The 12,557-nt window shown below is 51.1% G+C and overlaps 1 protein-coding gene across 4 annotated transcripts in view; it reads left to right on the forward strand.

The window, feature by feature from the left end:
- The window catches only part of MEGF11 (multiple EGF like domains 11), a 669,285-nt gene that overhangs the window by 622,021 nt on the left and 34,707 nt on the right, over positions 1–12,557 (forward strand). For all 4 annotated transcript variants that reach the window (XM_081965210.1, XM_081965211.1, XM_081965212.1 and 1 more), the window contains 3 exons: positions 1,175–1,303; positions 8,544–8,672; positions 10,562–10,792. In XM_081965210.1, the coding sequence (XP_081821336.1) occupies positions 1,175–1,303; positions 8,544–8,672; positions 10,562–10,792 (489 nt within the window). The remainder of the gene's footprint in view (positions 1–1,174; positions 1,304–8,543; positions 8,673–10,561; positions 10,793–12,557) is intronic.

Below are 12,557 nucleotides of genomic sequence, written 5' to 3' on the forward strand. Positions count from 1 at the left end.
TTGAAGTCCAACCATCTTAAAGGATGCTGGCTGGGGAATTCTGGGAGTTGAAGTTCAACCATCTTAAAGGATGCTGGCTGGGGAATTCTGGGAGTTGAAGTCCAAACATCTTAAAGGATGCTGGCTGGGGAATTCTGGGAGTTGAAGTCCAACCATCTTAAAGGATGCTGGCTGGGGAATTCTGGGAGTTGAAGTTCAACCATCTTAAAGGATGCTGGCTGGGGAATTCTGGGAGTTGAAGTCCACATATCTTAAAGGATGCTGGCTGGGGAATTCTGGGAGTTGAAGTCCAACCATCTTAAAGGATGCTGGCTGAGGAATTCTGGGGGTTTAAGTCCATATATCTTAAAGGATGCTGGCTGGGGAATTCTGGGAGTCAAAGTCCACATATCTTAAAGGATGCTGGCTGGGGAATTCTGGGAGTTGAAGTCCAACCATCTTAAAGGATGCTGGCTGAGGAATTCTGGGGGTTTAAGTCCATATATCTTAAAGGATGCTGGCTGGGGAATTCTGGGAGTCAAAGTCCACATATCTTAAAGGATGCTGGCTGGGGAATTCTGGGGGTTTAAGTCCATATATCTTAAAGGATGCTGGCTGGGGAATTCTGGGAGTCGAAGTCCACATATCTTAAAGGATGCTAGCTGGGGAATTCTGGGAGTCGAAGTCCACATATCTTAAAGGATGCTGGCTGTGGAATTCTGGGAGTTGAAGTCCAACCATCTTAAATGATGCTGGCTGGGGAATTCTGGGAGTCGAAGTCCAACTATCTTAAAGGATGCTAGCTGGGGAATTCTGGGGGTTTAAGTCCAACCATCTTAAAGGATGCTGGCTGGGGAATTCTGGGGGTTTAAGTCCAACCATCTTAAAGGATGCTGGCTGGGGAATTCTGGGAGTTGAAGTCCAACCATCTTAAAGGATGCTGGCTGGGGAATTCTGGGAGTCGAAGTCCACATATCTTAAAGTTGCCAAGATTGAGAAACACCGGCCCAAACCATTTTTCCAACTTTGCAGAGATGTTTGGTTACAAATCCCATCATCCCCTGCTATACCTTTAGAGTTGAATCCGGTTACTGGACTAAGCTCCCCCAGCAAAGGCCGTGGTTAAGGGGGACCTGGGGCCCAATTTCAGTTGCTTGACTTCTTTCTGTGTCCTTTCTGGATCCCAACCCGCCAGGATGCCCGGCTGCCTTTTATGGAAAGAACTGTGCCAACGTCTGCCAGTGCCAGAACGGGGCCGACTGCGACCACATCACCGGGCAATGCACCTGCAGGACTGGCTTCACCGGAAAACAGTGTGAGCAGAGTAAGTTTGGGAGAACGGACCCCCTCTTCTCTAGTAGATCTGACTTGCTTTGCTTTGGAGGGGATTTTGGGGTGCATTCAGTAACCCCAAAGGAAAAACAGACACCCCCTTCAAGTTCTGTGCTGTGGAAGAAAGAGCAACTGCGTGGCTGCGTGTACCCAACCATCCCATCATCCACAGAAATGGGCATTTTTTATTCTGAGCTGAACGCATTACCTCCCTCCGTCCCTCCCTCCTTCCTTCAATCCTCCCTCCCTCTTTTTCCTCCCTTCCTTCATTCCTCCCTCTTCTTTCTTCCTTTCCTCCCTTCCTCCTTTCTTCCTTTTATCCTCCCTGCCTCTTCTTTCCTTTTTCCTCCCTTCCTCTCTCCTATCCATCCTTCCTTCTTTCCTCCCTCTCTCCCCCTTCCTTTCTTCCTTCCTCCCTCCCTCTTCCTTCCTTTTTTACTCCTTTCCTCCCTTCCTCCTTTCCTTTTTCCCTCTCTTCCTCCCTCCCTCCTCTCCCTCCTCTCCCTCCTTCTTTCCTTCTTTCCTCCCTCCCTCTCTCCTATCCATCCTTCCTTCTTTCCTCCCTCTCTCCCCCTTCCTTTCTTCCTTCCTCCCTCCCTCCTTCTTCTTTCCTTTTTTACTCCTTTCCTCCCTTCCTCCTTTCCTTTTTCCCTCTCTTCCTCCCTCCCTCCTCTCCCTCCTTCTTTCCTTCTTTCCTCCTTCCCTCTCTCCTATCCATCCTTCCTTCTTTCCCCCCTCACTTCCCCCTTCCTTTCTTACTTCCTTCCTCCCTCCCTCCCCTATCTTGGTGTATCTACAAAGCCTTGGATCGAGGAGGAATGCGGAGATCTGGGTGTGTCCCCAAAACTTTCCCACTAGCGCAGCAGAGTCTCCAGCTGGTTTACAGCCGGCCTCTTCATTTCTTATTGAATATCGCCCCAAGAAACACAATAAGCTGTCGCCAGATTTATTGTCACCATCACGGTAATTGTATGAATAAATTTTGTCACTGGCCATTCAATCATGTTCCTCTGATAGAAATATGGGGAACCAAATGTTGGCAGTCTGGAGAGAGGAGGAGGGGGAAGCGGAAACGTCAAGTTTTGATGGCCTCAGGGCCGGCTTCGGTTCGGAGGGTCCCTGGGGAAGACCCTGCTTTAGCAGGGACCCCGCCTGGCTTGTCTTGCTCAAGGCTGCAGGACCCCAAACCTCGAAGAAATACATTTGCCTAGAGACTTGGGAGCGACCTTCAGAGTTTTCCAAAAATTCTTGCACATTTTTCATGCTTAGCGCTACAGAAGGGTTGACTCTATGAAGAGCGACACTTTAAACTGTGCATTTAAGTTGCTGGCGAAAATTAAATTAAAAATCCTCCAAATGCAATTGTGCAGGTTGCAGTGGAGCCAATAACCAGACCTGCTTATTTGGGTCATTTCCAAATAGACTCCCCAGGGGCACGATGGGAAATCCATTGGGAAACTGAATCTGGAAGCCTGATCCTGTTCAGGGTAGCCAGCATTGAAGGGGAAAGCAAAAGATGGTTTAAGAAAGTGGTGGCCAGGTTCACTGAGAAGGTGCACCATCATCTCAATGGACTCCAGGGAACCAGACAGGTCTCTATGCCCAAAAACTCTCTTACATGTTTTTTCCCCCCTTTTAATTCTCATTGAATTCGATAAACAAACATTTGCTTTTGAAACGGTTTTGGAGGAGAAAATGTGGATCATCATCCTCTTTTTATGACCCCACCCCCACCCCATAATCCCTTGCGAAGTGGAGTCTGGGCAACTGAATGGAGCTAGCAGAGTGTTTCCTGGCCAGATGCCCTTCCCTGTCGCCAGTGCGGAGTTTTCTTCAGCTAATCTATTCTCATTGTGGCCCAGAGAGAGAAATATCTGCCTCGACCTAGGATCGAACTCACAGCCTTCGGATTGTGAGGCGAGAGCTCCACCTCTAGGCCACCTCTGCACCACTCCCTTGTTCTTGCCTTTATTTAGTGGTCAGGGAGATGAGGACAGGTGAGTGCCCAGCCCTCTGCAGCCCCTCCGGGTCTCACAAAATCTCGGGGGGAAATTGAAGCTTCAGCATTATGGAAAACGTATCGGAAAGAACATCACTAACTGTAGCCCCCCCTAATGAAAACAGTCACTCGAAACCAAAAATGGAAATCCCCACGAGATTTAGACGGCTGACTGGGAATTCTGGGAGTTGAAGTCCACCCATCTTAAAAGTAGCCAAGATTGGAAAAATACGGGGCTATAGGAGTAGTTTACCTGAGGTTTTTTTCCTAACTAGCATCTTCTGATGATCCTCTGTTACAGGGGTGTCAAACTCGATTTCATTGAGGGTCGCATTAGGGTTGGGTTGGGGGTACGTGGCCAGGATGGGCATGGCCAGCTCGATGTCACTCCTGTCAGGGGTGCCTGTAGTGGCCCGAGATCTCTTCCAGTGAAAACAGGTTCACGAGCTCCGTTTTTGGCTGCCATGGCCTCCTGCAGCCTTTTCAGTGAAAACGGAGCTCAGAAGGGCCACACGCGGGTTGGGTTGGGGGGACATGGCCAGGATGGCCGTGGCCATCTTGATGTCACTCCTGTCAGGGTCGCCTGTAGTGGCCTGAGTGCTCTGCCAGTGAAAGCGGGTTCCCGAGCTCTGTTTTCGGCTGCTGCAGCCTCCTGCAACCCTCTGCCAGTGAAAACGGAGCTCGGGAGGGCCGCAGGCGGGTTGGGTTGGGGGGATGTAGCCAGGATGGGTGTGGCCAGCCTCAATTTCACTCCTTTCAGGGGCACTTGTAGTAGTCCGCGGTGCTTCTGCAAGTGAAAACGGGTTCCCGAGCTCCACTTTTGACTGCCACGCCCTCCTGCAACCCTCTGCCAGTGGAAATCGAAGCTCGGGAAGGCCGCACACGGCCCTCCTGAGCTCCATTTTCACAGGCAGTGGATTGCAGGAGGCCGTTGCAGCTGAAAATGGAGCTCGGGAGCCTGTTTTTACTGGCAGAAGCACCGCAGGCCGGTCTTTTGCTGTTCCAAGGGAAGCCTCGCAGGCCACATCTAATTAGGAAGGAGCAACGGAGTGCCGGAGAGCGCCGGAGAGGCACCAAAGACATCGGTGAGGCTCTGGAATTATGGCTGGGGGTGATTTGGAGCCTGGAGGCCACTGGAGATCATGGCTTGGGGATATGGACAGGCTTGAGCAGCCTGAGCAGGCACTTGGAGCCATGGACAGGTCTGAGCAGCTGCCCAGCCTAAAACAATCAGGACAAGAAGGCCCCCCCCACCCATTAAGGAATTTCTATTCACCTGGGGCCATTTGAACCATCTTTCTCCCATTTACCATCTTTGCCTCTCCCCACCATTTGCGACACTTGACTACCTCCCATTTCCCCCCCCCCTCTGAAGTTACTATCTAGTTACCATCTAGACATTATTTACCATCTATTTACCACCTATTACTTACCATCTTCCTCTGAAGTTACCACCCAGACATTACTTACTATTATTTACCATCTAGACTTTAAGACTCTGGTCCTTCATTGAGACCCTAGCCCTGCCGGCTATGACCTATCAACTTTGTTTTATCAGTACCTTACCCTATTGGGACTTTTATTATTCAATCAATTTACTCGAGGTCAGACTTGCTCCACCTGCGAGAAGCCCCTCTCTCGCAGGTATGGCCCTTGGCCCTTTCAAGGGCCAGCCTTGATGACGGGTTTGTGAACCCCGAGAGGTGGAAGAAAAGGAAGCTGAGGGGCTTTTTATCAAAATGTTTTATTATGTTTTTAGGGGGTTCTAGGAAAGGGAGGGGGGATAACCAGGCCAGGAGGGAAGCCAACGCCAGACGAACAGGTGAGTCTATGAAGGAAGTGAGCAGGGTGAGGGGGGAGAGGGAACAAGTTATTCCAGTAGAGGGTTGTTTTATTACAACGGTCGCGGGGAGGGGGGGATGCGAGGACAAGAAAAGATCGCAAGGTCGGTTGGGAGACCGTGGCTGCTGGCTACGCCCGGTCGTTTGTACCAACCCCCGCAGCCTAGGTGGTCGGGAACTACAGAGCCAGGGCCTGAGGCTGATGCTCTGCAATGCAAGGTCCGTGACCAACAAGGCCCCCCTCATTAACGAGCTGATCTCGGAGGGGGAGCTGGACCTTGCAGGGATAACGGAGACCTCGTTGGGTCACGAGGGGGGTTTACCCCTCGTGGAAATGTGCCCACCGGGTTTCCGTGCATTCCATCAGCCTCGGGCCCTGGGTAAGGGTGGTGGGGTGGCGGTAGTTATACGGGATTGTCTGGAGCCAAGGGAGTTCACTGTTCCTCAGATACCCGGGTGTGAGTCGCTGGGTATGAAATGGGGCCCAGGGAGGCAGTGGGGTCTGCTGATTGTATACTTGGCTCCTCGCTATACGTCAGCGGCCCTGCCCGAGCTCCTCGAGCTGGTCTCGGAGACGGCGGTTGAGATACCCAAACTTCTGGTTATGGGGGATTTCAACCTGCCGTCGACGGGAGCAGCGTCCGAGGTGGCTCGGGAGTTCATGGCTTCCATGACAGCCATGGGCCTGACCCAACTAATTCAGGGCCGCACACACGAAGGCGGCCACACACTGGACCTTATCTTTGTATCTGAGCAGTGGACGAGTGATCTGGGAATAGGGGATTTAGAGATTACGCCCCTGTCATGGTCAGATCACTCATGTCTCCGGCTGGACTTCCCTGGCGCTACCCTCCACCGCGGGGAGGCGGAGCCAGTTTGTTCAAGCTGGTACCGCCCCAAGCACTTGATGGAACCGGACAGGTTCCAGACGGAGCTTGGGCCTTTACCTGTAGCCCTGACCCACGCTCGGTCGGAGGACCTAGTCGACGCCTGGAATAGGGCGACGGCGGGGGCCTTGGACCGGGTTGCGCCTCTGCGACCTCTCCTATGGCAACGACCCACCCGGGCTCCCTGGTATACCGAGGAGCTTAGGGTGATGAAGCGCCATAGGAGACGTCTAGAGAGCAGGTGGAGGTCCTCACGCTCCGAATCTGACCGAACACAGGTAAGAGCCTATTTACGGACCTACCTTGTGGCATTGAGAGCGGCCAAACGTAGACATTGTGCCGCTCTCATTGCGTCTGCGGATAACCGCCCTGCCACCCTGTTTAGGGTGACCCGCTCTCTCCTGTCGCAGGAGACGCGGGAGGCACCCTTGCAGGGAAGAGCAGAGGAGTTTGGGGAATATCTGCAAGACAAAGTCGCTCAGATCCGGAGCGGATGGGCCCCCCTCAGTGGACCGGACGAGCCGACATCAGTGAGTCTTGTGAGCCCACTCTGGGAGGAGTTTGACTCTGTTGCCCCCGAGGATTTAGACGGGTTGCGTGGACGGCTGCGACCCACCACATGTTCAATGGACCCGTGCCCCTCCTGGTTGGTACTGGCATCCTGGGAGGTGACGCGAGGCTGGCTTCTGGGCCTGGTGAACGCCTCATTGAGCGAGGGTTCCTTACCGACTGCCTTGAAAGAGGCGGTGGTGAGGCCCCTGCTCACGAGGCCTTCACTTGACCCAACGGAGCTAGCTAATTATCGTCCAGTCTCCAACCTCCCCTTTTTAGCGAAGGTTGTTGAGAATGTGGTGGCACAGCAATTTCCACGTCACCTCGACGAATCCGTATATCTAGACCCACGCCAGTCCGGCTTCCGACCCGGGCACAGCACCGAGACAGCCTTGGTCGCGTTGGTGGATGATCTCTGGAGGGCCAGAGATAGAGGTTGCTCCTCTATCCTGGTCCTATTAGACCTCTCGGCGGCTTTTGATACCATCGACCATGGTATCCTACTGCGCCGGCTGGAGGGGATGGGAGTCGGAGGCACCGTTTTACGGTGGTTCGGCTCCTACCTCTCTGGCCGGATGCAATATGTGTTGACTGGGGGGCAGAGGTCAACCCCGAGGCCACTCTCTTGTGGGGTGCCGCAGGGGTCGGTCCTCTCGCCCCTTCTGTTCAACGCATACGTGAAGCCGCTGGGTGAGATCATCCGTGGTTTTGGGGTTGAGTACCATCTGTACGCTGATGATACTCAGTTGTACATCTCAACCCCAAGCCACCCCAACGAGGCTGTCGAAGTGATGTCCCGGTGTTTGGAAGCCGTCGGGGTCTGGATGGGGGACAACAGACTCAAATTCAACCCCTCCAAGACTGAGTGGCTGTGGCTACCGGCGCCTCGGTTCAGCCAGTTGATTCCATCACTGGCCATAGGGGGCGAACAATTGCCCCCTGTGGAACGGGCGCGCAATTTGGGCGTCCTCCTAGACGCCCGGCTGTCAATGGATGATCATGTGGCAGCCGTGGCAAGGGGGGCGTTCCACCAGGTTCGCCTGGTGCGCCAATTGCGCCCCCTTCTGGACCGTGATGCCCTACGCACAGTCACTCATGCACTGGTGACGTCTCGCCTGGACTACTGTAACGCTCTCTACATGGGGCTTCCCTTGGGACGCGCCCGAAGACTGCAGCTAGTCCAGAACGCAGCCGCGCGGGTAGTCATGGGGAGTACTAGGTACTCCCACGTAACACCTCTCCTGCACGAGCTGCACTGGCTACCTGTGGTCTTTCGGGTGCGTTTCAAGGTTCTGATCACCATCTTTAAAGCGCTCCATGGCATAGGGCCTAGTTACCTGCGGGATCGCATCCTCCCACATACATCCCTGCGGCCAATCCGCTCTCACAGGGAGGGCCTTCTCCTGGTGCCGTCCACGAGGCAATGCCAACGGGCGACACCAAGGAGTAGGGCCTTCTCTGTGATGGGCCCAACCCTCTGGAATGACCTCCCCCCCGATATTAGAACCACTATTGACCTCCGCTCCTTCCGACAGAAACTGAAGACACACCTGTTCCGACTGGCTGGTTTGGCATAATTTTAACGTCTACCTCCTGGCATACACATTCTTACTGGTTTTTAGAGGGATATTGTTTTAAATTTAACTTGATATTTTAAACTTTTGTATTGATTTATTTATTAGCTGTACAGTTTGAGCATATTTTATCCTCCTCTTATACATGTATTTATATAGTTATTTCTACGTTTTAATCTGTTGTATTTTAATACGGACTGTACACCGCCCCGAGTCCCTTTCGGGAGAGGGGGCGGTATATAAACGCTAATAATAAATAAATAAATAAATAAATAAATACCCCGCAGGCCAAATCAGGCTCCCAGTTCTATTACAAAAATAATTTAGATTGGCAAAATCTGGTTTCCAGACTTTTTTTTTCACCTTTTCACCTTTTCAGAGTGTCCGCAAGGAACGTTTGGTTACGGCTGCCAGCAGCTCTGCGAATGCATGAATAACGCCACCTGTGACTATGTTACAGGGACCTGTTACTGCAGTCCCGGCTTCAAAGGGATCAGGTGCGATCAAGGTGAGGCAACTCCTTCTCTCTCTCCCCACCCCCTGCTCGTCTTCCTTTTCAACGGAGCCTTCAACTCGGGCCATTCTTCCAAGAACAGTTCAAAAAGACACACACACCCAAAAAATGTTGATACCCTGGAAAAAATTCACACGGGAGGGGGAAAAGGCAGGGATGGTAGACTGTCTGGCTTTGGCTCGACTTTTTTCCATGAGGACTAGAAACTGGAACCTTTCTGAAGGAAAGCCGAAAAGCTGAGGTTTAACAACGATGGCCCAATATAGAGATAGACTCAGTCATGCGTCAAACAAAGGCATTGACTTCGCTAGAATAAAACCGTCCAATTCAGATGCCATCGTATATCATTGTACAGTCTCAGGTGTGCACATGTGTAACTTCCCCAGTGGACGCTGCATTGGCTGACAATTTGCTTCCGGGTGCTGGTTGAATGCAAGTAGAAAAATAGGAACCACCTTTGGTGGGAAAGTAACAGCGTTCCGTGCGCCTTCGGCGTTTAGTCATGCCGGCCACATGACCACGGAGACGTCTTCGGACAGCGCTGGCTCTTCAGCTTTGAAACGGAGATGAGCACCGTCCCCTAGAGTCAGGAACGACCAGCACATATGTGCGAGGGGGACCTTTCCCTTTCCCTTTATGGTTGAAAGACTGGGTTATCTGAGGGACTGTCTCTTCCCGGTCAACTACCCAACCCAGCAGAGCGGGGAGACAAGGGTTGTAGGTCCCCTCGCCTGAAGAGCCACATGTAGCAAAACACAGAAGAAAGGTCTTCTCCATGGTGGCTAACCCCCCCTCCCTCCCTCCCTTTGGAACATCATCCCCACAGAGATTAGACTGGCCCCCACTTGGAAACACTTTCACAAGGCCCTGGTTTTAGCAACTGGCCTGGGGAGCTCAACGTGGGATGGAGCCCATCAAGTGTCTTGTTTGATGGTGTGATGTCCCCAGAGGGATGGGGGAGGGGTATTGTTTTTTTTTATTCTTTTTATATTGGGTTTTGGACTTTTTGTAAGCCACCTAGAGTCACTGTGAGTGAGTCGGCGGCCATGTAAATCTTCTAAATAAATAAAGAAAAGAAAAGAAATGGTCCTGTTTGGGACATTCTTTCTCTCCCCAATATCTCCCAGAAGGATGTCTAAAGGCGGGTCAAAATAAGTCAACATGGGTGCCACGACTAGGCGCACCGCAGGGAGAAAAAGTTGGAACTTTGCTTCCGCTTTTGTGCGCCGTCGTGTTGCCTTTTTGATCGCCTCTTTGTAGATCCTCCTACCCCTTGCGTTTCATTAAGGCAGATTTGCCTAAAACCACTAGGAGAGGTCATCTGCATAGGACTAGTTCCCCCCTCCTCAATAAGGCACAGCGGTTGGAATGCAGTATTGCAGGCTAACACTGCCCACTGCCAGCAGTTTGATCCTGACCGACTCAAGGTTGACTCAACCTCCCATCCTTCCAAGGTCGGTAAAATGAGGACCCAGATTGCTGGGGGAAATAGGCCGACTCTGTAAACCGCTTAGAGAGGGCTGTGAAGCACTGTGAAGCGGTATACAAGTCTAAATTGCCATTGGAGTGAACCAAAAGCTGGCACGTGGGGCAGAGATGCACCTGGTAAAAATCATGAAACGGGAGGAAGGCGATTTCTTGGGGCTAGCTGAGGTTTCCTTCCAACCGGCATGGGGGCCCAAAGAGTAGCCCTCCAGGTATTGCCAGACTACATCTCCCAGCATCCCTCGCTCTTGGCCCCACGGGCTGGTGCTGCTGGGAGTTGTAGTTTCGCTGACCCGTTTCAGACGAGCTGAAGTGCAATCCCCGTAATAGCTGGCCCTTTCTTGCAACCTGGCCTCCGCCACTTCATTTAATGGTGCATTGTGAATTATTTTTAACAGCGGCTCTCATGATGGAAGAATTAAATCCCTATACTAAAATTAGCCCCGCTCTTGGATCTGAGAGGCATTCAGTGGGAGCAGTCTCTGGAATTATTATCCTCCTGCTAATTATTATGGTTTTGCTGGCACTGTTTGTGTGGTATCGACGTAAGCAGAAGAAAGGGCACGACATGCCAAGCGTCTCGTACACTCCGGCCATGCGAGTGACCAACACCGATTACTCACTCTCCGGTAAGGAGTTCGGGGATGAGGGCCGCTTCCACTAAGAGGGGAGGGGGAGTCTTATCTGTCAGATACGGGGGGCTGCTTTTCCCTTATTTTTTTATTTTATTCAGAAAATTAAAATGCAAAGGGGGGGGGGAACTTACAAAGGCGAAACAAAACTGGACAAAAAGGTGTGAGTTAAAAAGACAAAAACCAAAAACACACATTATGCCCCCTAGTTGCACAATGGCAAGTATATTGCAACAATAATAGCTTTCCCCCTTGCGAAACAGGTCCAAGGTTTATAAGTGTTTACATCTATTTGCAGTCCAGTTTGACCTGTCATACGTTATACATACATACATACACACACACACGTATGTATGCATGTATATGAAGAAAAAATAGTTAGCAGGTTAATCAACAAGAAGGTTAAACTCCAAAGCCCTCTGTTAACAATCTGTTATCAACTCGTAGAACGTCTACAATAGTTTTTTACCTACCACAGATAACTCCGACGGCACTGGTTAATTTCATAGAGTCATGGTGGTGCAGTGGGTAGAATGCAGAATTGCAGGCTAACTCACTGCCCACAGCCGGGAGTTCGATCCTGACCGGCTCCAGGTTGCCTCAGCCTCCCATCCTTCTGAGGTGGGTAATATGAGGACCCAGATTGTTGTGAGCAATACGCTGACTCTGTAAACAGAGAGGGCTGCAAAGCACTAAGAAGCGGTATATAAGTCTAAGTGCTAAGCGCTATTGCTATCTATCATCTATCTGTGGTGGTGCAGTGGTTAGAATGTAGCATTACAAGCTAACTTTGCTCACTGCCTGCAGTTCGATCCCAACCGGCTTGAGGTTGAGTTCCATCCTTCCGAGGTGGGTAAAATGAGAGCCCAGATTGTTGGGGGCAACAGGCTGACTCTGTAAACCGCTTACAGAGCAGGGTGAAGTGGTATATAAATCTTAAGTGCTGTTGCTGTTGCTATTCATTCCCCCCAAACTTTGCTTGGAAATGGGGATGAACTGGGACAGTAAGGAGAAGACAGAGGAGCAAAATGAATAACCTGAACATGTTTCTAGTGGTTTGCAACAGCTCTTTCCCAGGGTTTGGCCTTGGACTTCTCCATGGCAGATCAATGCACCTTTTGCCCATCCAGGTTCTCTAGAAGGGATCCCATCATCCCTTACTCAAAGTTGGTGGTTTAGAGATGGTCTTGGAGCAATTTTAAGTTCCTTGAGCGGAGGTTGTCCCATACCCCATCTCCAGCAACTTTGCCCTGGTTACTTCCAGTTTGATTGTGTCCAAACCTAAGACTTGTGGACTTCAACTCCCAGAATGCTATTTGTGGAATTCTGGGAGTTGAAGTCCACAGGTGTTAAAGTTGCCAAGATTGGACACCTCTGATCTAATGGGAGCTAAGTTGGAGAAAACAACATATGCACTTTTGTAGATAAACTCTACAACAGAGGTGTCCAACCTTGGCAAATTTAAGACTTGTGGACTTCAACTTATTTTCCCAAGCACCAGAGGGCAGGGCAAGAAACAATGGATGGAAACTAATCAAGCAGAGAAGCAACTTGGAATTAAGGAGAAACTTTCTAACAATGAGAACAATCAACCAGTGCAACACCTTGCCTTCAGAAGTCGTGGGTGTTCCATCCCTGGAGAATGGCCAGAAGAAACTGGATGGCCACCTGTCTGAAATGGTGTAGGGCCTCCTGCTTGAGCAGGGGGTTGGATTAGAAGACTTCCAAGGTCCCTTCCAGCTCTTATTTTGATTGATTGACT

Source organism: Natrix helvetica (genome assembly GCF_964273705.1).
Source record: "Natrix helvetica genome assembly, chromosome: 12".
Taxonomy (NCBI): domain Eukaryota; kingdom Metazoa; phylum Chordata; class Lepidosauria; order Squamata; family Natricidae; genus Natrix; species Natrix helvetica.